This window comes from Lipophrys pholis, assembly GCF_963383615.2.
Source record: "Lipophrys pholis genome assembly, chromosome: 11".
In the NCBI taxonomy this organism is placed as follows: Eukaryota; Metazoa; Chordata; class Actinopteri; order Blenniiformes; family Blenniidae; genus Lipophrys; species Lipophrys pholis.
Genome location: NC_137631.1, coordinates 7,230,457 through 7,256,631, shown reverse-complemented (window position 1 = coordinate 7,256,631; position 26,175 = coordinate 7,230,457). Strand labels below are relative to the sequence as shown.

General features: G+C 42.6%; 1 protein-coding gene across 4 annotated transcripts in view; it reads right to left on the bottom strand.

Annotated features, from left to right (window-relative positions):
* The window catches only part of LOC308116366 (transcription factor SOX-6-like), a 118,466-nt gene that overhangs the window by 10,598 nt on the left and 81,693 nt on the right, over positions 1-26,175 (bottom strand). For all 4 annotated transcript variants that reach the window (XM_080474522.1, XM_080474524.1, XM_080474521.1 and 1 more), the window contains exons 8-12: positions 24,663-24,783; positions 23,450-23,529; positions 15,338-15,487; positions 10,295-10,472; positions 6,920-7,137 (exon numbers count right to left, since the gene is read on the bottom strand). In XM_080474522.1, the coding sequence (XP_080330648.1) occupies positions 6,920-7,137; positions 10,295-10,472; positions 15,338-15,487; positions 23,450-23,529; positions 24,663-24,783 (747 nt within the window). The remainder of the gene's footprint in view (positions 1-6,919; positions 7,138-10,294; positions 10,473-15,337; positions 15,488-23,449; positions 23,530-24,662; positions 24,784-26,175) is intronic.

Sequence of the window (26,175 nt, the reverse complement as noted above, 5' to 3'; positions counted from 1 at the left end):
CTTTTCCAGTGAAAAGGGGTTTCCAGTGACAACGGTGCACGGAGCCACTAAAAACACATGTTTTCGAGCATTACTACTCAGGAGGGACTTTTTGAAAACTCATCAACTCTGTCATTGTGTAAACGGGCCAAAACGTAAATTTCCGGAAAAGCTCGTGCTACGTCTCCGCGTAGACGGCAGAAATGCTGCTACTTCGCATGTGCACCATAGCAAATAGTTGTTCTGCACATGTGTGCAGATGGACAATAATAACAATGTTCTCCTCAAGAGTGTCATGACTCCCAGTCCTTAATCTCCCGGGACTTGGTAGTTTTATAGTTGAGAGCCACCGTAATAACGACTGTTGTCCATACAAATTTCCGTGTGCTCCTACTGTTGATGTTTACAGCATATTGTTCTCTGCTGCATGTGCGTGGTTTCATTGCAATAACTACCAACAGTCCCCACTAGTGGCCCAACCTGAAAACGACATTGTTTTTGGTGGTTCTGCCGTTGCAATGTAAGCGGACATCATTTTCAGAAAGTTGCAGTGTAAACTGAAATGAGAACGTAAAAACGATGGGTATTCATGTGAAACATCGTTGTGTGAACGGAGCCTTAATGTCTTGTGTCACGTCTGTCCTTTGTTCCTCACTGTTTACTAGTAGTAACCGCAGTAACTTGCTCCATTACAGTGTTGTGTAATGCTTGTCTGTCTTGTCTGCATATTTTTCACACATATCTGTCACCTCTTCATGTTTCATAAGATTTTGTCGATCTCTATTAAGAAAAAAGGTCACCAATGACCATCGCTTATTGCTCAGAGACATCATTTAGAAGAGAAGTGAAACTGAGGTGTGATACAAAGAAAAACCCCACACTACAGTGCATCACTTCCAAACAACCTACGCTGTACGAATGTTCTCGTTTCATGGGAGGAGACCAAATGGAAAAGAAATGCAGCGAGTTAGGGTTTTGGAAAATAGACCAGGACAGCATCAATAGGGGTGGAATGATCCAAACTACAGATTAACAGCAGACCTGGGTTAAAAACTTGCAAATATTCCCTGCGGTTGGTCTACTTTTGGTCCCCTTGAATAGTTTTTGTGGTGAATGCAATAAGGAGCTGTCTTTCCTTTGTTTAGTCAAGATTGAAATAGGTTTGGGCCGGGAGCCTGCTGGTTTTACACTGGACCGCTGCCGCCTGGAGCAGCATTATAGATGTTGCGCTCCATCATTGGGGCTTTGCAATAAAAAAATAAAAAAAATTGTTAAAAAAAAGTGGAAAAGAGGAGTGAAACATTCACTTTGAAACTTTAATCTGTACAGGCCAGTACCCCAGGAACAAATGTGTGCTGCCACGGCTTTTTTAACACGCTGCTGCTCCCACCGCTCGGGGAATATGTTGCTGCTGATTGTATATTTCTAAATTTAAGAGACACCCGACTCTTTTTGTTCTGCTTGGTCTCTCCTCTCCTTGGCGTTTGCATCTCTCCACTGTTGCTGGGGTAACCCCCCCCCCAAACATAGCTTTTTATTCTTAAAAAAAAAAAAAAAAAGCAAGAAAAAAAAAAGAAGAAAAATCCATACCGTATTGAGCTCATTACCACAGCTACAACTCGTCCACTGCCAGCGCGGCCTCCTTCCAGCTGACCCGCAACCGTTTACTGTCTCCTCCCGGACCAATCAAGTTTGGCAGCCTCCTCACTCGCCCCCACCCCCTCAATCCTGCTCCTCACCACCCTCTCAGTGGTGTTTTCTCTCTCCTCCAATTTTCTTCATCCTTCTCTCTCTTTACTTCGCCGTGTGCCGATAGAGCTGTCACTCAGCCCTGTTCTCCCCCTCCCCCTCCCCCTCCCCCTCCCCCCCCTCCTTCTCCTCCCCTTCTTCTCCTTTCCACCAATCCTCCTATTCATAGCTCTCCTCGGCCCCCCTGCCCCGGCCCCTCCACCCCTCCACCCCTCCAGGCTCCAGTTCCATACAAGCAGACACTTAACAGTTTATTTGCAGGTGCCAGACTCAGCTTTGTAGTGCACATTATTATAATGTCCATCATTCAGGCTACAAATGCAGCAGCATTACGTCGACCTTTTAATCAGGACTCGGGAGTCGCCTGAGCAGCCGGTTTCACAAGCTCGCTTCCTACAAAGGCCGAGCTCAACGTCTGAGCCAACATAAACTTCTATACAACCGTTTCCTCCTTCCTCCCTCGTTTCCAGACGTGGTCTGATCCTCCACCGACACAAAGTGATGCTGACAAAACTTAAAGAACAGCACAGACAAAAGACTCGTCGTCAGAACGGGATGCATTAAACAAGTTACTCAAGTGTTCAGCAGTCTGGCACATGTCTGGTAAATTTATACGACATGACAGCATTCAAAAGTAAACCTGAGTGAACATTTTGAATGGTCTGAATATGATTTTATAGTGTGAGTAAAGGGTTCTTTGCAAAGTATTTTACAATAAAGTTAATATCACAAAATATAATCTGGACTTGAAAATGTGATTGTACATTGATACAAATCTGTCTTTGATTCCATATTCATGATCCACAAAAAGGATTTTAAAGGTCTCGAAATAGGTGAATATTGTATCTTAGTCATTAAAAGGACAATGTAAAAGTTGATACACAGTTCCATTTTTTTTTTTTTTTTAATATTACAGATAAAAAAGAAAATGATTTGGTTTTAGTGAGTATAAAGTTTACTCGTCTGTCTTCTCTATCTTCAGGGTACGAACAGCTGACAGCTGTGAAGCTCAAAGAATTTCTCCATTCAATCACTCTGAACCAGCTTCTTTGTTCACCCTTCTTTTTTTTTTTTTATCATTCTACTACAAAAACTTCGAGATTCAGTGTGCCCACAGTCAGGTAAACTTACCAAAACAGTCTGGATGTAAGGTGGACTTTGGGCCGATGAGGAGCTGCACTGACAACCAAACATGTTTAATTGCTTTCATTTGAAGTCAATGTACATCGTTCCATTGTGGTGTTGTTCCCTGGAATAACCGCTACCAAACGGGCTTGGTCCTAATCTGAACTTCTATACAGTTCTGACAGGTAAAGGGGAAAAAAATGTATTATCTCTCTAGTTGGTGGAATTATTTCGGCATTAAATGAACATTTTGTCCTGATAGTTGACGTGTTGAAAGTAGAAGAGGCGTTTGATCAATTTTGACAACAGAGCATTTCCAAAACTGCAGGTAGAGCAGGTGTTACAGGTCTGAGGGGGTCTCCGTATGGAAAGTGGTTCGAGGAAGAGAAAGCTTAAACGGGTGAAAGGATCATGATCAACCAAGGCTCACTGATGCACATGGGGAGTGATGGTGAGCTGTGTGGTCTGAACTAATAAACAAGCTACTGAGGAAAAAGACAAAAGGCATCAGAATGGGGAGAAAAAGCACAATCCACACAATACTAGTCATAAAGTCATGGGTAATTGTTTTAAACTACTTATAATGGAGCATCCAGTCTCTAAATCCATTTCGTTTTTTTTGTGAACAGCTTCAGAGAAGCAAAGCAGCGTCAATTCTTAAACGTGGATGAGATGCCTCTTCTTAGAGTGCTTCAAATTCAGAATTGTCTGTTAGTCTGTGCACAAAATGTGGCATTAAGTGAGAAAACAGATCTCGGGGCAACAAAAATTACTTGTGTTCATTCTCCTGTGACTTGTAGATTTACCTGCACTCAGTCTGCCATCACCCACCCCACTCCCCTCCTGTGAAAACAGGAAAAAAGTAGTCCCTCGTGGTTCAGGCCAGTGCGTTATTTTTCTACTTCTAACATATCATGTAAAATTTTAACAACAATGACTAAAAGTCTGGGATTATAGCCTTTACATATTTTTGCTATATAGTGCGAGACGCGGAAATGATTCCAATCTTGTATCGTATAATGTGCACGTTGAACCACGTGCCGATCTCTCAGAAAACCCGGTGTTTTCCTTTAAGTGGGTTTTAGAGAGTGCTTTGTGCACAGTGTGTGCAGTTTTTTACACACACTCACAAAAGCACATACATGCATGCACACGCCCACACGGTCGTACACAGTGGCTATTTCAGTGAGCTTTGGCAGCCACAGGCCAGCTGGAAGCAACGTAAGCGTAAGGTGATACTCAACAATGCCACTAACTGGCCAGGCCTCTCGTCTGTACACCAGCTATAATGACATTAACATGGCCAAGGCCAGTGCAGCGCCAGGACACACACACACACACACACACACACACACACACACACACACACACACACACACACACACACACACACACACACACACACACACACACACACACACACACACACACACACACACACACACACACACACACACACACACACACACACACGCAGCTCAGGATCGCTTTCAGCTCTTTGAGAAACGTCTATGTCGCCTATGTTTGCAATGACTGCTGCAGGACGAAAATACACAAACAGAAAGCGAAATAAACACAAACACGTCACCGTGACTCCCTTTGAGTCGAATCAGCGCCGGACAGAAAATAGCGGCGCGTTCGGCGTTACTCTCGGACACCATTTAGAGAAGTTGCGTCATTCCCTCCGAAAGAAGCCGAGAACGCCGCGCTAGAAAAGTGTCATAAACCCCCCCCCAACCCCCCCAAAAAAGACGCGGGCAGAGTCTCAAGGTTTCAAAAGGGGAGGATTTGAGTAACAAATTTGCTTGACGAACAGAAAACAACGTACAAATCCAAGGTAAAGAAAAAGAGCCGGCCCCGTAGCCCCGCCGAGGTGGAACGGGTGAGTCACCATCTCAGTATCCAGCAAGTTCCATCCATGAATTGTTTAAGACAGAGCAAAGCCTTTGAGCACTTTGAGAAAAAAAATAAAAAAATACACACACAAAAAAAAACTTTCTCCATCCCAAAGAAAAAAAAAAGATGTATTTTAAGCTAAGAGAAAGAGTCTTTGAGCTGCTGTTGTTAGGTAACAAATAACAAACTGACAACAAACAGCGAGGCCTGCTGCCATCCTCGAACCGGAAACAATTACTTTGAGACTTTCCAAATGAGCTTTTTATTAGGAGGCATGCGGCAATAAACCAAATTACTGCATTGCTTTGGTTTTGTTCTTATAAAAGCTGGAAAATTAAGAGCTTGGGAAGTACGTAGGGTTCTCCCTGATGTACGCTCACCTTAATCCATGATAATTTCAGAGGTATCTAAGGGTGGAAATCACAAACTTATCTCAGGGCGTTTTTGTTGCTCGACCTGCAGCAGACAAGTCATATTAAATGTTAATAAACATTTTATCAGTATTGCCTCGTGTGTAATTGATATTTATGAGTTTCCTAATGTTTACCAGTATAATGACTTAAGAAAAAAAAAACAACAACTTGGGACTGGGGATAAGTACAGCAGAGATATATTTTGCCAGATTCTGGATGTTTTCTTCCTAAAGATGCAAGACAAACAAGCCCCCCAAAAATTCAAAACAGCCTATCCTTGGAGTGCACCAATCATGACCTACTTGGGGGTGGTGGGTTCAAAGTCTCCACCCCTAAAATATTCATGAGCTCCTCTCCTCCTCCTCCTCCTCGTCCTCATGAGCAGCATGGGATCAATTGCGCAGGAGAGCCGGTCTAATCATGTTCCCCATTTTAACTGAATGTCTGATCCTTCGAATCTGTGACTGCCTGATCAGACTGATTGAAGATGTTTTGGAATATGGATTTCCCCATGGATATGAGCGCTCGGTACAAAGGCCCTGTCTCCTTCAGCCCAAGGGGAGAGGAGATGAACTGGGGGAGAGAGGTGTGTGTGAGCGGAGGACATGGAGGGAGGCTGCATTCCCAGAGAAGGGCCCTTTAATTGGGCTAAAACCCCGAGGCCGGGACCCCCCCCCCCCCAACCCTAACCCCCCAGGGCAAGTGGAGAGCTGGACTCCCTTACACACACACACACACACACACACACACACACACACACACACACACACACACACACACACACACACACACACACACACACACACACACACACACACACACACTAATGTTAATATCATCTCTTCTCCAAAAAAACACCCACTCAGTCAAGGCAGGCGCACATGAGCGAGCGCACACACTAACACGCCAAAAAGCATCACTTGTCATTGGCCCAGCTGCTCCCTCTTCAAAGCTGTTGGCTTCTGGGTGGCCGTGGAGAGGAGAGGCGCAAAGAGAAGTTCTCAAGAGCTGCAGTTTGAGCCAAACGACACCGAATATCAGCGGCGAATACGCTACAGATTCGCGCGCTGTGGCCGAGTTGGAGCCTTGAACAGTCAGCCAATGAAACGCTGGAGAAAATGTTACACTCAAGTGAAGATTTAATAGAGCCACAGAGGTGTAGTCACACATGGGTGGAAATAATGAGTCTGGACCCAAACTTATTTGGAAAAAACGGTGCTGGTGTATACCACCCCAGGAAAAAAATGTATCTCGATAAATGTTCCTGGTTATTGTCCATTCCGCCAACAATGACATAAAGTTTCTGCCCTTTTGTTCACGTGTTTGTACGTTTCTCACGGAGACAGATTGTTTCCCTTCTCCTTGACACTATTTCTCACACTTAACGTACTTGGCAAGTGGAGATACCGAGGAGTAACATTCAAAAGTGCTCTAATCAGGAAAACATGTCGAAAGAGTGAGCTGCCAAATGGGAGCCCAGCAGACCAGAACGAGATGAGATTATTTGGGAAAGATTTGAAAGAGAAAATCTTTATGAATTTATAATCTTAGAGTCTAGATGAAGAAAAAAAAAATGTTTTATGGCTTCGTGATTTAAAAAAAACCCAAAAACTAGCAGCTTATTCATCCTATTTACGTATTCAGTGTATATCCAGTTGGGAAACCTTTGAAAACTGGATGGAGACCATGTTATTCTTATAATCCTTATAAGCACACGCGTGCTTTTTAATATGATGACAAATGTGCTTCTCGCTGACCTTGTTGCCGTTGTTGAGGCTCATGCTGCTGAGGGCCGACAGCTTGGCCTCCAGACTCTGGTGCCCCGGCTGGTGCTGGTGCTGCTGCTGCTGTTGGTGTTGGTGGTGGAGCTGCTCCCTCTGGATCTGCTCCCTCATGCTCCTGGCCTCCTGGATGGCCTTCATCACGGCGTCCTGGTCCCCAAACAGCGCCGTGGAGTTGAGGCTGGACAGTATGTCTGCAAGTGGGAGGGCAGAACGAGATCGAGGGACTTTCAGTGGAAGGATCTGGCAACGCTGCAGCAGTAATAGTAAAAAGTAGAAAGACTCGATAGGACTGAATCAGCATTCTCCTGGTGTGTAAGTGTGGATAGGTCCTCATATCCTGAGGCAAAGTTATTCATTTTTATTCATTTGTAAGGATTTCGGGTGGATTTCCATGGCTTACAGTTCTTTATTTTATTACATTAATATTTACAGTTGGAGTTCACAGTATGAGAGGAAGAGGTGTCAAATTATGAAGTGACTTCATCACTATTCAGGTACAATCAGGGTTCGATATGCAAAAAAAATGAGGAGCCGACTTCTGGTTAATGCAGTGGTTCCCAGAGTGGGCGATGTTTTGACCAACGTGATCGCTACAGTAAACTCCATTGAAAACCCAACCTGTTGATGTCTGCATGTTTCTCAGTTGGTGTGTGGAGATGAACCCTGACCAAACATCTGTTTGGCTTCACGGTGAGTCTGGTTTGATTTTGCAAAGCTAATATTCAGGTTTAGTGTTTGTTTTTCGTCTTTCAAAGGCAAAGAAAGCATCTGGAAAGCAGTGGATGTTGAAATGTTCCAATACAAAATTTTTATTTCTAATGTGTTTAATATAAAATTTTTCGTTTATATCAAACTTGTGATAAAAAAAAAGAATTGCAGCAGAGTTTTAATGTGAAAATAAGTTCACATATGTCCAGGTGGGCGACCGTGGATATGTTAGTATTTCTAAACGGGAGGTTAACATACCCAAATATCTTTATTGCAACAAATAAACTAAACCACATCACATAATTGTATTTTTAAATCAAAGTAAAGCAGAGCTGCTCACTCTGTATCAAGAGTTACAGTCATGCTATTAAATACAAACTCAGGATGAGATATTATGTCTCGTGCTCAGTAGCACATTTTAATATGATTAATACGGATTTAATATGGATGGATGGATGGATGGATGGATGGATGGATGGATGGATGGATGAATGGATGGCTGGATGGATGGATGGATGGATGAATGGATGGATGTATTGATGGGATCTATAAGCAATAAAAGTCTTTATGAGCACATGCCACTGTTCTTTTATCGTCTTAATTTGTCTTCTTTTTCTTTTTTAACATTTGCATTATTCTCAGTACAATACACAACTTAATAAAATAAATATCACTTTTAAAATTCACTTATCAGTTTCATTTCAGAGTTTCTTGTAAAAAGGATAAAAAAGAGACATGCTGGGAGAAGAGAAAGCTGTTGGAGATCCTCCAAAGAATCACGACAAGACCTTTAACCCTCATCTTATGGCTTCTGCACAATATTCTTTAGTATAACAAACTGCGCTCCGACAAGGATTTCAGATTGTGTCAACTTCAGTCAGTCCGAGTAAAAAGGAAGCATCCATATCTCAGATCTCATGTTTAACTGAAGTAGACGGTTCAACTTGTCCAACCTTGAAAAGGTGCGCTAATGCAACGTGACATTCAAATTTAAATTTAATATTTGTGTAATTTAGTACATCAACCAGCAATTTTATACTGCTGATGGGTCAAATGCACAGCTATTACTATATTTGCTCAATATAAGTAAAAGAACTGTAATTAGAAATACTTAAATATTAGTAAAATATTAAATCTATCAGCTGTAAAAATGTTGATCGAATGGTTTGAAAACGTATTTGAAAGCGTGAAGGTATTGACTTATTTCTTTTGTGATAAGGAAAGTGGTAACATGAACTAAGTGAGTATAAGTACAATTACATACTTGAATAGAAACAGTTGTTAAAGTACAAGAACACTAAACAAATTACTGAGTAAAGGAATTTAAGTGTTTTTAATTCGCTATTTCCACTTTAAGTAGAAACTTACTTACTATATATAATATGATTTTTATTTTAAATCTTTGAGGCAACCTGGTCAAAAACAATCTAAAGTGGAAGCAGCTCGCTATCTTTTTCCGTGCTGAGGATATTTAGTGAATTATTGTTGAACCTTTATTCTGAAATTAAAAAAAAGGGACTTGAGGAGCTCAGTTTTTGTGCCTCTGAGTTATTTTCTCTGAGTTCACAAACACAACTGAGCAACAGAAACAAAGCAAACAAGTGGTAAAACCCAGAAACCTGCAAAGTGCGTGTACAAATTCCTCTTAAATAACACTTAAGCAGTCATATAAAAGCGGGATTTCCATTCTCGTATCAAGTCCAAATGTTGCTTAAAGTTGTTTTCCAGTCCACTTGTGTCTAAACAGAACTCCTCCTCCTCCTCCTGCAACCTTGTTTATGTGCTTCACACTTTTGAAGCTGATGCACATTTGAAGAATAAGGGGAGAAAAATAAATAAATAAAAGGATGCAAAGTTTCCGTCGCCCTCCTCGTTTAATTAGCAGACAAGTAGGAAGCTCTGTATGCTTGGGTGGCCGTTAAAATGGGCAAAAAATAACACAAGCGTCGCGTCCTCAAAGCCACTCCAGAGGAGCTGGTGAAATTGTTTTCTGGGGGGATATAATGAGAGGGTTTAGATTGGCCTTAATAACAGATAGCAGAGGTAGGGGCATAAAAGGTCTAGCGCGGGCAGACAATGATGTGAGGAAGCTCTTAAAAACCAAATAACGTGTGCTGGGTTTCACTGCTTCCGCTGCCAGGGTTTTCATTGGGGCTAAATACAGGGCTTTGGACTGCTGTAAAACACACACACACACACACACAAACAAAACACACACACACACACACGGTACACAGGTCTCCTAGTGAGGTTGAGGTGTCTGCAGTTCATCAGGCGCATGCGACGCCGCTCGGTTTTGTCTGTGGGTGGTGAGGCGGAGGGAGGCGTTTGGGTGGGAGATGTTTTTTGTTTTTCCGGTCGAGGCGAGGGCAGCGCTCCACTCTGGGTGGATGCACGGTACACATGTGAACAATAATGCGGTGCGTTAAAGTACAGGCCAGAGGGTGTAAGCGCAGACAGCGTCAGTGTCCTCCCCTCGGCCATTTCAACCCTGTGATTGTCACTGAACATGACAGCAACGCCAATGCTAACTTACTCGTCCCTCACAAAGTGGACTGGGTGGCAGTGGTGTTGAAACGTGTGTGTGTGGGGGTGGGTGGGTGGGGGGGGTGGGTGGGTGTGTGGGTGTGTGTCATTTACCCAGAGAGGTGTTCCTGCCCATGGCGGGGATGGGACTGGGGATGCGGCCTTTGTTCATGCCCGTCGGGCTGGTCTTGTTCCCGGAGAACAGACTCTGTGTCGGGGACGTGGGCGAGCGGAGGGGCTCGGCGGTCTTCGGTCTGGCTGAGAGGTTGAGCGGCTGTGTGGATCCTTCCTCCTGTTGGCGGGACAGACACGGCAGAGTTTGAGTGACGACTGTTGAACGAAGCCAGGCAATATTAGAACTTTGTGCTTGTAGTTCAGTATGACATCAGCCAAATTGAAGCAGACCACAAACTGCTGATGTTGAGTTTTGCCTGCATGTGGCAGGATTACACACAGAATACACACTCCAGCGCAAATACAGACGTGACCAAAGCAGAGATGGCTTCTTAACTTAGGTCGAACTCTTGAAAACTACAGCACACCGCAAAAGGTCCCACTGATTGATTCTATTTAATAGAAAAGATCAAACAAAGCCAAACGTTTCCGTTGGTATTTTGCTGTAAAATCTTCTCCTAGTCATAAAATAATGGAGTCTTAAAAGTCAAAGTATAATGTCCCTGAATCAGTTTTACCCCGGAAACTCCAAACATTGCTGATGATCTTCAGGGGGGAAATTATTCAGGAATCAACTCACGTGGAAGAAAAGAGAATATGAGAAGATCCACACTTTGACATTTATAAATCTTTGTTTTCACGCTGAATATACTCTTTACACAATAAAGTGGGATCCGCACTCTGTGCTCTCATTTCCGCACCAACAGTCCAAAGACATGCATATTAGATTAATTTGTATGATTAAATCGAGAGTGTGGGACCGTGGAGATGGAGAATTTAAGGTTAAGATGCTTTTTAAAAGACCTATTTAGCCCTTTTTCTTTGAGCCAGTGGTAGAAAACAGCGGTAGTGATGCTTCATGCAGACGTGCTGGTGTCATCAGCTCAGAGGCCGGGCCGCACGTCGATGACGTCTGATCACTCGCTCAGTTATAAGAGCTGAAAACCGACACAAGGCTATTTGTGTATTAAAAGGAATGCGAAACAAAAGTCTGCGTTCTTGTGTCAGGTCATAGATAAACGTCAATACGGCCTACTTTGTGGCGCATCAATCTTTTCACATCGGATCAAAAACTCTAAACCAGTGGTTTTGGTTTTTCAGGCTGACGTTCGTATACAGGAAGGTATTAATAAAACATGTGTATTGTACATCTAATAAAGATTACAATTCCTAAACCACAAGTATTTCTTTTTCTATTACACAATATATTTTACAAGTTGCTAAATTATAATAGTTTCTTACTTTGTAACATAAATAGCTTGGCTGTGTTTAAAACATTGTTCACAAGTTTCATTTAAAAAAACAAAGTAAAACATTTTTTGGGGCAAATTTTGACATTTTTCCCAAAATATGACTGCATATAGAAGTCAATATAGTATATGTTTTTGGGGAATTCTTTCAAAAGCACCAGTCATAAAAGACAAATAAAGTTACAGCACAACAAAATACATGGATATAGATACAGATCAACCCAATCATGTACAGGTTTAGTGTTAAGAGGGAATTTTAAAACTATAGAAAGGAAAGTGATCAATGTCATTGGGCCCTTCTGGCTGAATTTTGATCCTTGTGGCTACTGAAAAGGGACCAAATGTAGAAAAAATTTGCATTTGGGGGATGATATGTTTATTTTCTTTTTAAAAGGTGATATATTGTGGGATGAGTAGCTGAGTGTCAGCACCAAGAATTTAAATAAAACGCTCTTGGGACAATGGAAAATTTTACATAGTGAGTTATTACCACATCCCACAAATGCACATTCCTTCTAAATTCAACAATCAGGCTTCCCAATAATGAAATGTTCACTGTTGAGAAACATTATCACAATGCAAAAATCTTCGAAAGACTTTCTGTGTTGAGCCTCATTCTCACTGTTGAACAAGCGTCTGTTTTATGAGGTCCTGTCACCTCTCTACTCCGTTTCATCCAGTTCTGTCTTTTGTGTTCATAAAATCAGAAACTTCTTTGTCAAATGTAGATTCAGAAAGTTGCCAGTCAAGGTACAAATACATAAACTTTGCACAAAATGCTTTTGTGTGTGCGTCACATACAGTCGACATGTCCATGTCCATTTCATTCTGAAAAAACTAAAAGTCTTAAAACTCATGAGTGTAGGAAGAGGAAAATTATTTTAAAGACATATTACTATTTTTTCTATTACTGAAGTTATTTCTAAGAGAAAAAAAAACATTGAATGCACGCTTTTTTTTTTTGTAATATTGTTTGCAAAAACATTTTATATCGTTGTGGTAGAAGTGCTTGGTCACAATTAGTAGTGAATACGACGGCTTTATGGCCATTCCGATTACTACTACTGCACATCCCTGGTTGAACATATGAAACAAGGTGCTCTTAGTGCTTTTACTACTCTCTGAAGCAACTCCACTGAAAGAAACAACAGCACATTGGCGTGTGTGATTTCCCCATCGCTGATCTGCATGAGGGCTCTTTGGAAACAAGAGAACAACAGACTCCTTCACGTCGACACAGTCTGACTGCGGCTCTTCTGTCAGCAGCAAACGCTTAATGAACGTGGATCTAATTTAGAGTTTCAGCCGAGGAAGTGTTGAGGAGGGAAGGCGGTTAGGACGGGCATTGCGGGTTTCGTCGTGGGGAGGGATGGAGGGAGGGGGAGTCAGTCTACGGGTGGCATGCCAAAGTGAGAGAAATGGGGGGAGTAGGGGGGGAGTGGGGGGGCGGTATATGTATGTGTCTCTGTGTCTGTATGTTTGGGGGAGAGGAGGGGGAGTTTGGAGGGCACAGCACTACTGTTTGAGTGCGGTGGGCTCTGACGCCGGTCTATTGTGACGCCGGGTGCAGCTGTGCCACACACACACACACACACACACACACACACACACACACACACACACACACACACACACACACACACACACACACACACACATGGCTTCCATTACCGCCTCGTCGTTGAGTAAAGATGAGGCGTACGCTCTCTTCAGTGAAGGGGTCTGGGCTCCTGCCAAACAGCAGCCAGCACCAGTGTGTGTGTGTGTGTGGGTGTGTGTGTATGCGCGCGTGTGCGTGCAAGTGCGAGCGGGCGCACAACTTTTAAATAAGCTGTTTCTAATTGACGGTGAAGAACACGGAGCTGTGTTCAGATTGTTGTCGCAACAGTTTCCAAATTTCCAGCCTCTCACTTTTACTTGCACACATCATTGTTATTATTATTGTGTGTTTTCCTATAGGGCACATTGTGAACTCACACTTTCCTTTGTCTTATTATGCTGTGTTACTTTACACACCACAGAGGCACGTACTTTCCACCCGGGTCGATCCCTTACAGGGAAAGTCTTATTCCTCACTCATTTTATGAATACAGCCCAATTCTTCTGGATGACTCTGTTTTATTTGCCTCTTAGTACAAGTTCAATGTGATACTTATCAGTTTATGTTTCAATTTACGGAATTACAAACTGTTTCAAAAATAGCATCGATCACATAATCGTGGAGGCTTTAACAATCTTAAAGAATAAATAGAATTTTTGGTTTGGTTTTCATAATTTAGGATGGAAAATGGAAATTTTTCATGACCTGGAGGTCACGGATACTGTCATCACTCACTTTGGGTAGCAGGGGTCTTTACAAAGCGTTCACAAATCAATGAATTTTATTGTGTCTGTGACTGGTTTAGATCATATAGGAGAACATTGGATGCTCAGTCAAACGCCAGATCCCATAAACATTTTAGAAAGAAAGAGGAAAAAAAAAACCTGTCACGCTTAACAATAAGAACTGAACTTAATATGTTGTATTAACATATAATAATAACGAATATAAAACAAGAAAAGACAACTAGTATTTTTCTGGAGCAGGTTGTATCAAATATAACTTGGTGGGATAAGTTACTGAAGAGGTTGCTCGCTCATTACAAGGGCTGCACAAAGAAATAACCCTAAACTGAATACTCAGTTTAGGGTTGAGGGAAAACTCCTCACAAAATCACAAATCCGATAATTTTTCCTTTTATTCTTGTGTTTTTACATCTTGAAGGAGCTGGTCCGAGACATTGGCCGGTGGCTGGGCAGCGATTCATCGATAAATTTGAGGTGATGGATGTACATGTTAGAGCAATCTTCTGGACTTCGTGAACACTGGTGAAACATTTAATACACAGCTTTTCAAAGACACAGCCATAGCTTGACAATGACAAAATCAGATTTGGAGAGTTAAGAAAGTTCAGATAGATGGGTTTTCTAGTTATTGAGTGTAGGTGTGGTGGTAAATAGATCCATAAAGTTTGGTCCAAAACAGGGTCCTGCGATGCACCGTCACTCGTCAAGATCTTAGAAGCACAGAAAGGTTTGGGGTTTCAATCCTCCCACCCAGTGTCCAAAAACATGCACTTGAGGTTAATGTGAGACTCTAAAATTGCCTGTAGGTGTAAATATGAGTGTGTGTGACTGTGTCCTGTGATGGACCGGCGATTTGAGTATGGAGTACCCTGCCTTTACCAATCAGCCGGTGTGAATCAGACGGAGGCATAGATCTGCGGCCTGCATTGGAAGTCAGACCTTCAAGCTGTAAAGTGATATTAACATTGCACTAATCCTTTGCCTTGAAAAATAACTAAATAGACAAAATAATCCAATGTCGGAAACATTATTTGGATGTGTCACTTCGGGGTTTATAATCTGACCTCAAGAACTCCAGGATTTTAAAGAAAACATTGATCTTTATCACAAATTCCTTAAGAGTCGTGGACACAAACATGTGAAAATATAGACATTTTCATGACTAATGTTGTACACAACAACAAGAAAAAAGTTTACATTTAAAGGTAATTATGGCACCATTTTATCTGTCCAGGCCACTCGAGATGACTTCGGGCTGTAATGCGCCGCTGAACTAAAATATGTTTGACATCCCGACTTCATGCTATCAATCAAACATGAGTACGTCTCTGTCATGCTTCCCGTCGACTCCTTGACCATTCGTCCACATTTTCGACGACGTGCTCACCTTGATATGAGTGACAGGACTGGATGCTCGCTTCTCGCCCTTGAGGGTGGAGGGGGAAAGAGGACCGGAGGAATTAGGAGCCTGCGGTAGGGGAGCCATCTTGGCTCCTGGTGAGATCTGCATGCTCGCCAGCTGGGCGGCATACAGCTGCTGCAGAAAGAGGAGAAACCAGCGAAACCGACAGGCCATTAACATCGCTCGCCAGCAGCTAGTCAGTGGCTTTCCTCTCTTATTCTCTCTCCTTTCTTCTTGTGTACGCACACACACACACACACACACACACACACACACACACACACACACACACACACACACACACACACACACACACACACACACACACACACACACACACACACACACACACCAAACGCACACACACACACACACGCTCCTGTTGTGTTTTTGTAGGAGGACCCTCTGCTTACTGCATGAGGTTTGATGGGTGTGTGTGTGTGTGTGTGTGTGTGTGTGTGTGTGTGTGTGTGTGTGTGTGTGTGTGTGTCTGTCTGGGCCAAAAACTGGGAGAACTCATATGGGGAAAAAAAAAGAAAAAAGTGAATGTACAAACATGCCTGCGTTCACCTTCATCTGAGGTTGACAGGAGCATCCCACACAGATGGGAGACTTTGTTGGAGGCAGGATTTAACCACGAGGCATTCCAAAACATTTTTGTTTTAGATTATCTACAATCCATTCCAGACAGCTATTTATTTTCAATAAACCCTCGGAACAGCTTGTAAATCCATTAACGTCCAGAAATAATTTCAGACAACAGCTAAAGAAACTTTTGAACGCTTCACTTGAATCATAATTAACAAAGAAAAAGTGGACGTGCCATACACGAGACTGCACAGATATTAAAGTATGAGTAATGAAATCAGCTTTGCAGACAATGCCTGGCTCAAGACCCGTGAGCATAAAAGGTTGGCTTCTTTTTATTTTTCAGAATAACAATGTGAAATGGAGCCGGGCCACGCGGCTGTTTTTGTTATTCTGACTGTTTGAGTCTTGGCTTTCTGTGCAAAGCTGTAATTTCAAATAGTAACGGTCAAATCAAATCAAATTAAATTAGGATTAGAGACATAGCTTCATACGTCTGAAAGAGCACTTGAGACTAATCTCGTCATGTACAGTTTGTCCTTGCATTAATAGTCCTGACAATTGAGTTTCTTCATCAATGTTCGTCCAGAACAAAGACAACAATTCGCAATCATGTGTATGTGGGTGTAGTTTTACTGCAATTACATCTTGGGCAAGTGATTCACTTGAAAAGAATTCAAAAATAGCTTAGAAATAATAGAAAAGTTAACAACAACAAAAGAAAAAAGACTAGGAAAGTATGTGCCTTCAGGGTTTAACGAAAACATTAAATGACAAAAAAGAAAAAGAAAAAAAAAAAGAGCCATACCGACTTTCCATCCAAGGTACTTAACAGAAATCAAAGAGTCAAATAGTGGGTCCAGAGTCCAGGGTCTTTTAAATCAGAGCTCGCTGGCCAGACAAACCGCTGCCTGAAACCACTGTCAACCCCTGTCTGAATGCATTGGAGTGTGAGTGCTGGAGTATCAAAGAGCCTGTCCTCAGGAAAACCACCCAGACGTGGCTGGCCTTCACTAGTCCACCCCCCCACCCCCCCACACCCCCCCACTCCCTCTTTGCTGCTTTCCTCCCATTTTTCATTGCTCTCACCTCATCCATACCCGTCCCACAACTTCGACACTTCTGTCTTTGTTTTGTCTTGCCCTCCTTTGATCTGTCTTTGACTCTCTTGTCTTTTGTCTGTTTTCTCTCTCTCCAGATATTATTCTTCCTATCTCCCCTCCCCGTCTCTCCAGATTCTCTCTTTGTTTTTACTCTCTGCCCCCTCGGCCTAAATGCCCCCCCCCCGTGTTGTGAGATCTGATTTCCCTCTAGTCAAAACTGCAAAGCCTCCCGGGACGAAGAGATCCAAAAAGCAAAGAGTGGCATGGACAAAGAGAGAAAAAGGGAGGGATGGAGAGTTTTGCGCTGCAGACACAGGAGACCACCGTTGCTTTACCGCCAAAGCGCCAAGCTCAGCAGTCGGGGCCAGAGAAATTGGCGAGCCCTCTTTCCACTTCTCTCAGAGCGATATTAAACACAAACAGAAGGGGCCTCGCCGCTGAAACAAAGCCCTGATGTCACGCCGCTTATTTTCCTTGGAAGGTAGCGGGAGCACTCGAGCCAACCCCTGGCGATATGAGACCCCGGTAAGAATGTTCCTCGAATGGTTGGTGGTGAGGCCTCACGCGTCAATCAAGCCGACCGCAGAGTTACTTCTGGTGATGCCTGATATTCTTACAGCTCTGAGGGGAGCAGGGGCTGAGACCAGACACACCAGTCTTTGAGGTAAAACACACTTTAAAGGTCTCACACCCACATCCACACACACACACACACACAGACAAAGTGGGTATTTTCTGCAAACACAGAATTGTGCTATTAACAGCAATTCTGTCAGCAGTTACGAAAAAGAAAGGAAAATAATGACTCAGGAAAAGACTGACAATAAGAACTTTCACTCAGTTTTTTTTTTTTTTCCTTCTATCTCTTTAAGACGCTTGGAGATTGATTGTTAGGCCGGATAGGCCAAAATGCAGCGTAAACAACCCGAACTGGAGCACTTGTCATTCAGTCAACTCTCAGGGGAAAACAATGCCGCAATTTCCTAAATTACAAATTGACAAAGAGGTCCTCAAAGTGTGCCTCAGCTGTCCAGGCTTTGGAGGTTAGTGCTAATTTGACTGAAATCCAAATGATTAGTCTGTCATTTTTTTTCGCCCCTCTTGGTTATCAGCAGGTTTTTCTTTTTTGGCCGTCTTGAGTGCAATCCTTAAGAAAAGGAGAGAGAAGGTGATGTCTTTCTAGGCTTCCTCCTCCTCCTCTTCCTCCTCCTCCTCCTCCTCCTCCTCCTCCTCAGTGACCAGGCGGAACCGTCCCATCAGGGCTGAGTGGAGAATCCCTTTAGCCGGCCTCTTTTAGTGTCAAGCTGCTATCGATCTCAGGAGTGCACAAAACAAATGAGGTTTTGTCTTTTTCAGCAGCTTTCCGGGGGGGAGTGGAGGAGGAGAGAGAGTGAAATGGATCGACTGTCACTGAGCTGGCCCACGTGGAGGACCGAGCCTAAAAATTACACTGAGAGAGGGAGCTGTATCCAAGAAACGTGAACGACAGCAAAGAAGAGCTTGGTCTTTGTGAGACAGAGGTACTACAAACTTTTCTTCTGTGAGGGTAACATACAGAAAAATATTCAAAGGATGTTTTCACTCAAGAGTGTAATAAAGCTTGGATTATCTATCCAATATACAGTAGGTAAATCATGATTCAGAAAAACAAAAAATCTTGGAAAATTGGCTGCAATGGCCTAAGTGCCTTCCACATTTGAAAGTACAACGGTTTGTTCCCCACCTTCGTCATTCTGCCTCAAACACTAAGAAACGGGTCAAACACTGGGACGGACAGTAAGAGATGTCTTATGATTTCAACAAGAATGTCTGCTAAGCAACTGTATTTCCCTCGCATTAGCCGCACAAAGGAGGCCTTTCTTCAGCATAAATCCAGTGTTTGTGAAGGGGTCTATTCCGAGGCTCTGGAAACAATCGGCCAGATAAGGTTCCCACGCCGATAGCACATTTGTGCTATCATAATTGTGCTCGGTCGATTCGCGAAGGGTCAAACACAGTCTGGTAGAGCTTTCTTGCCAAATCTCTCTTTTCTGCCACTTCTGATTTGGTTTATTTGACCGCTTGATAAAGAACATAAACAACCGTAAGTATCTTCTCCTTCGATATGAGGAATGTAATTGGCTACAGGTTCATCTGACTGGGGGAGAATATTCTCTTTCCATGTGCCAGTTTGTGCCCTTTGGTGCCAGCCAGCTGTCCGGAAGAAAGCCACAGGGCTCAACTCTGGAACATCTGGAGCAGTCTGGATACAGCATCTGCCTGTCCTGTACTCAGCACAGATCTGGCATTGGAAACGGACCGATGCCAGCTGGTGTGTATACTGCTACAGCATGCAAAGCCGAGGAGATTGTCAAAGTAGAACTAACGTGGCGTAATTGTCTGTTTACAATGCCTTCCTTAACGGGATAATGCAAAGTTTCACACTCTAGAGTCGAGGCCGTTGGGCAGTGAAGTGTCACTGAGGCGAATAAGGAGTCAGTTGGTGCACTGAGCTGCCGTGTCAAGACATTATCTCAGACTTGGCTGCACCTTGTTTAAATCCAACCGGCTGACTCACCGAAGGATGCAGAAACTGAAGCGGCCACGTAAACGCCTTCTTGCGTCTACGAAAGACTTCATTCACACCGCGATGAGCATTCAGTAACGTGTACAGCACATCCTTATGAGCTTTTTGACACACAAACAATGTGTATATAATTAAAGAGTGATGGAGCAGGAGCGACCTCCTCATCCTCCATCCGTCAGCAGTAATATCTGCCGAAGAAGACCATCCAAAAAAACTCATCTCATCAGTCAAGAGGGAAAGCGTGTAACACGTTTGCTGGATTCCCCCACAAGGCATTATTGGGGTATCGTTAGAACAAGAACGACAGATCACTCCATGGTCCTCGTGCCTCTGGCCTGCTGCTGTCACTGTTGTCAAGGTATAAAAATATTTGCAAGGTCATGTGCACAAAGTTTTCACTTCTAGTCAACTTGAGAGAACAAAATTTCTATGCTGCCATTGTCCGGAACAAGCCGCAGGCAGAATCCAAAGAGAAAACAGAGATACGAGATGAAGACTCACCGTGGAAGTGCAGTCTTACCACAGTGACTACACTGTAGGCCAAAGAGCTTCATGTAAAATAACATGTTTTTGTTTTTCTCATCATTGTTGGTCGTGAATTTCAATTCAATTCAATTTTATTTGTAAAGCGCTAAATCACATCAACAAACATCTCAAAGCGCTCTTTGAGATGTTTGTTGATGTGATTTAACATTTTGTTTCAATTATATTTATCAAACCGAAAAATATCCCAGTCAAATCTCTGAGTGAAGCGAGTTATGCTGCTGTTTAGGCAGCGAAGAGCTGCTGGACTGATCATGAGAGTAGATGCATCTGGATATCAGACTCATCTCTGCTGACACCAGTAGATGTAATTGTTTTTCTGTGTGCCGGTCAAAGTAAACTGCTGCAAACCTTTTTGGTTAGTTTGTCTAAAGCACAACTAAAACAATACTAAGAAAAAAAAAAAAAAAAAAAAAAACACTTTAAATGAGGTGTAGATATGTACAAATGATGCAGACCCTCGCCACGTTATACTTTATCAGCATGCATCAAATTACGTTCTGTACTATTTATTAATTATCGATTAATAAATAGTACAGAAAGTGACATATTATTTTGTGTTCAGTTGTTCTTAAATTAATGCCAGTTTGATTAGAGGTCAGTGGTGACAACAAGCTCACCAGTTTCCATAGTTTTTTTCGACATTATATGACATATAACAAATGGTAAAAAGCTTCTAACCTGACAACTCGGAGGCTGTCTTGGTTCGTAGTGGAACCAAATAAAGACAGATACACTTTTATGACCATATTTGAAGCTCACACCCTGTATATTTCGGTACATTCAGGATATTTCATAGTAATTCCATGGTCAAGATGCACCAAAATCCTTTTTTAGGCTGATGTGTTGAAGATATACCTCATATGATAAGTAGTTGATAGCCTACTTCTAGCAACTGTTTTTAAGCTTCATTTAATGTTGTTTGGTTGTTGTTATTGTTTTTCTTTTTAAATGATTTTGATGAGCAATATGTGAGGGAATTTGTCAAATGAAAATTTTTTTTAAATTTAAAACCCAGACCTGAAGCACGGATTCTGGGTTAGCCTAGAAAAAAACAGCACGTCTGTTAATGTAAAGCACTTTGGATTGCATTGTTGTTGAAATGTGCTCTCGCTATACAAATAAAGCCGCCTTTGCCTTGCCTCGAAAAACATGGCATCCTGCAGCTCCTTTTCATTGTTGCAGTTGCTTCAAGCATCCCTGCAACTGGCGCTCTGAGATGAGGATAAATAACCACAACGTGTTCGACTTGTAAATTTGATCATGATTGCATTTGGCGGAGTTCATTATTGTCAAAACAATGTCCAAACATGTGCTGGAAGCCGTGCGCCTCCATCCAACAAAAAAAAACAAAACCCTCAAATAATTGCCTATTTTTCCTGCCCCGAACGCTTCCCTCCGCTCTGTGTCTCGCTCTTTCACCCGGGCCCCTGCTCGAGTTCAGCTCACGCCTTGATGAGAAACTTCCTCTTTCATTCAGGTTCCTCTCCGCCTCTCTTTCTCCCCGATCTCAGGCAGTGTTTAAATGTGAATGAGCTTGCGTCTCTGACATCATTCAACCTCTTACCTCTCACTCACCGTGCAGCGCTTTTGATCATTTCAAAGTCAGGAGTGGAGCCAGGAGGCTCCGATCCCCCCTCAGCGCAGCACGGCGCTTTGCTAAGTCAATAGCAGCTAATGAGAGCCTCCATAAGCAACAACCACAATACAAATTGAATAAACTGAGATAAGGATTCTTTTAACATCCAAAAGCCGCGCGAGGGTAACGACTGACATAATGAAGCAATATTGTTGCCTCTGAAAAAGCTTTTTGAGGGTTTTTTTTGTTCTTCTTGCTGATTGTAGGTAGAGGAGGAAAGGGTGGCGGGGTTGTGTTGTGAAATACCAAACCGCCTTCATGGAGCACAAGATTTTCATTTTTACTCCCTTCTGTTCTTTTTCTTTTTTTTTTTTTTCCTTTTCGCAAATATGTTCTATGATAACCATTATGGATAAGTGCTATTCTCAAACCACAGGTGTCAAGCAGCAACAAAATAGTTGATGAATTGCCCCGGCCAGGTGTTGTGCTGGTGGGGCGGAATTCCTCTGTGATTCATCATAACAGCTTTTGTCTGACACAGCTGACAGGCAGCCGGTAAGAGAGCGAGCGTGTTCGCGTCAGGCTTGAACCGATGCGTCATGTTGCTTCTTTATTCTTGAAAAGTTACAGCATTTGCATTATAATTCAAAAGAAGAAAGCCCTTGATATGAGCAACCGCATGCACACTGGAGATCCTCCGGCTTTCTTTTGAACGCCGTTGCCGTTCAGTACGTTATGATCAGATGAGAATAAGGTTTGCGTAAAGAGTGATCAGAAACTTAATGCCTCGGGGCCAGAGCACCTTTAAGAGGTCACCTGCGTGTGTCGTCATGAGACTTATCAGTTCATACGCAAATACCTACTTTTCCAAAACCGGCTGCTGGAAGCTCTTCCCCGGGAAGAGTCAGCATCAACAAGTTTCACAACAGCCAAAGTGCTTAATCATAAGTTAGGAAAAGATTCATACACCAAGCAGACATCAAAGACTGTTATGTTCTCTCGTGTTCACAAAGAAGAAATGTAACAGACTCTCACTTTATAATATTAATAGCTATGAGATGTGTTTTGGCTGACTCGAGCTGAAGTTAAAATGCGGTTAGAGGTTTTTGTGTTTCCATCTCTATGCTTTCTTCAGCACAATTGTCTCGGGCCTGGCCTGCTGGTTACACCCTCTGGATTACAGTTACAGTATATGTACACTGTGAGTGTACCAGACCTCACCTTTTATTACTTTGTCTTTGTTCCCGTCGAATTGTTTCTGCTTCAGTTGTTTGATTTGTTATGAAATACACCTTTAAAACAGCACAGAGAGTACTGAAGAGGCCTACAGACCCTCCAAAAGTAAGTAAACATGTGAGGATATTGAAATAGTAGTGGATCACATGATCTAAAATTCTAAAAGTAGTTCAATAAATCATACATGCAATGGGAAAACTGAAAATCTTTGTAAGTGAATTCAAGTGAAACAGAAGCATATCACACACACATACACACACACCCGACACCCACCCACCAACCTCCGCTTTTCACCACTTCATTGTCTCTTTTCCAATACCATTTTCCTTTTGTGTTAGAAAATATTACTCACTCGCGCTTATGTGTGTTACAAAAGTCAGCTCATTCATGCCTGAAAGTTTCTTTCTTCTGTCTGAATCTGCCTCGACCCGTGCACGCGTAACTTGTGGTTTGCTGTGCCGATTGCTGTGTTTTCGTCCTACCTGTAGTTGCAATGGGCTGAGTCCAGACGCCGCTGCAGCTGCCATTGTAGATGGAATGAACTGCATTGGGTAATTCTCACCTGTTGAATGACCAGAACAACACACATTGTAGAGGCAGTGAGAGGAGCTGCGAGGGCCGCACAAGAACTAACCTGCTTTTTTTTTTTTTACCTCAGCAGGCCTCTCTTTCTCTCTCTCTCTCTCGCTGTCTCTATCTCTCTCTCTCTTTCTCACTCTTTGTCTCCTTCTTCTGCTCCTCTCATGTTTTTATTCATACCAAATGAAACATGAAGGGTCACGAGCGTTTTATTCAGAGGTTAATAATGCTTGCTGTCAGTACACACGGGTGATTGAGATCAGGGTGAGCAGAGTTCAAGTCCAGAGCTCGCTCATTGGGATGCACTCACAAATTCATATACGAGCGCCGTGTATAAACCCCTACTGTTTGTCCTTAAAAGGCTTTCCATGTCCTAGCCTTTGTTGAAAACACACCAATGTCAAAGGAGAGTGTACAATAATGGCTTTTTAATCCCTTTCTTCATTTCTGCTTCTCCGCGCGGCCCTCATGGGAGTGTGTGCTCATGCAGTAGGAATAAACACGGATTATTCTGTATGAAGTATGGAGGCTGCACTGTGTCAGGCGAGCACCTGGCGGAATGTATGGAAGAAAGGAATGTGTGAAGGACAAGAAGACGTGAAGAAAGCAGGTGGTGCGGACAATTCGGCGGTGTATTGTGTGGGGCTTTTTTATGGTGAGTAGGTGTGGCCTCAAGTGTTTTGTTGAGCCTGTTTGTGCGGAGTCCTTGCGGACTGCAGTAACATGCAACATGCAAATCGTCTTTTAAGTGCATTTTTGGAATGTATGTGATTTGTCTGCCTGCATCATCCCTGTGTGTACATTGTTAGGCTGGTGTGTAACAACAACAACAAAAAGAAAACTTAAAAAATGTGTGTCTGTGTGTGTGTGTGCGTGTCTGTGAGAAAGTGTGAAATTACGTGTTGCAGATGTGCTGCGCAACTGACTTGCATTCAGCGGGCCATGGAGGAGACATTCCAGTAGCCACTGTGTCCAATGTATTGATCCTGACGTGAACAAGTACGGCTTGTAAATCTCCTCACTCATTTCCAGAACATTCCTCACCTGACACACCTCATTAACGCGGGCCGGGATCACACCGTTTGTGTTTGTGCGAGACGGAGGATGCGTGTATACCTGGCTTGTAGGACATCCCCGGTGGGAAGAGGAAGCCTTGCTGTGCGGCAGCGGCAGCAGCCAGGGACCGCTGGTCATGAGGAAACACTGGGATCATCAGGGGAGGCATGTGGCCCTGGACCTGAGCAGAGAGGGGAAGCGAGGGGGAGAAAACCAGTTAACGTAACTCAAAACTCCGTTTGTTGAACATACCGCCGCTTCTGTTTTTGCAGATGCTGCGTATGAAAAAAAAATATAAGCACAGAAAGATGAAAATGAACTTAGATACAAACATAAAGAGATGAGGAGGGATCTCAAATGGCAGAGAGAAAACTCCCAAAAATGAATTTCTTGAATCTAAAAAAAAAAATCAAAAGACAGTTGAAAATAAAGTAAAATATTTAAAATGAAAGAAACTTAAATAGAAAAATGTGAAAAGGGAAAGAAAAGCATTCTTCTTCTTCTTCATCCAAAAAAAAAAACTCAATCTGAAAAAAAACCTTCCAAAAACAAAAAATTTATGAATTCAATTTTCAAGAGGAAGCAAACAGTTAATAGAGACATGGAGACAGAAATGCGCAGAGAAGTGTAATAATGTAAAACAAGAAGACTCTAATAACACACAGAGGCCAACGTTTGCCTTTCATGTCGGCTTGAAAGTCTCATAAAAACTGTGGGTTTGACTGAGATAAGACACTTAGGGCTCAAACTGAAGTGGGCATATCAAACGTAGCCCTGCGGGAGTCTATTAGAGCCGGCTGTGCAACACCACCAAACTGTCTCATTCTCTTCCATCTCTCCTTTTATTTCATCCCTTTCTCTCTTTTCATTAATTTCTTATTTCGGCCCTATTAAACCATTTGTCTTCTCCTCTTGCCTTTTCCTCTGGTTGTTTTTTTCCATGTTGCTTTTTCTCCTTTCTTGTAGTTTTGCTCACGTGAAATTCCTGTTTCAGAGATGAGGAGTTTTTTTTACGGATTTGGCAAAAAGGACAACGTTCATACTCGGAAAGTTTTAACTGGAACAAAATGTGGTCTCACAACTATTGGTGGTCTCTGTAAGAGATTCTGCGCGCTGCAACACAGTTATGAATATTCCACTCTATTTCACAGATTGAGCTACTTATATGCAAATAAAATATTTGGATTACTGCTTATCGACACTAGAGATAGTTCTTCTATTTTTCTTCTAATTTGCAAAGAGCCTATTTAATAGTAACTCATGGTTTTGTATTAATAACTCATCGTTTTGATGTTCATTCAACACTGTTTTAAAGGTAACAACGGGTTTGCACATGTCAAAGCACACAAGTCAGACTCTTCATAGGTCAGACCTGGGAAAATGCTCGTAGCTTTCAATTGAGAGCTCATGTTCTCCTATGTTGGTGAGAGATTTAATGACCAACAATTGCTGACTTCACTGTAATGTTTAAGCAAATCAGAGTCCAAATAAAGGGTCTGCTGCCTTTCATGATCTAAAAACAAACAAAAAAAACCTATGGGGAATCACTGCTGTAGAGTGTTAAGGAGGTGCA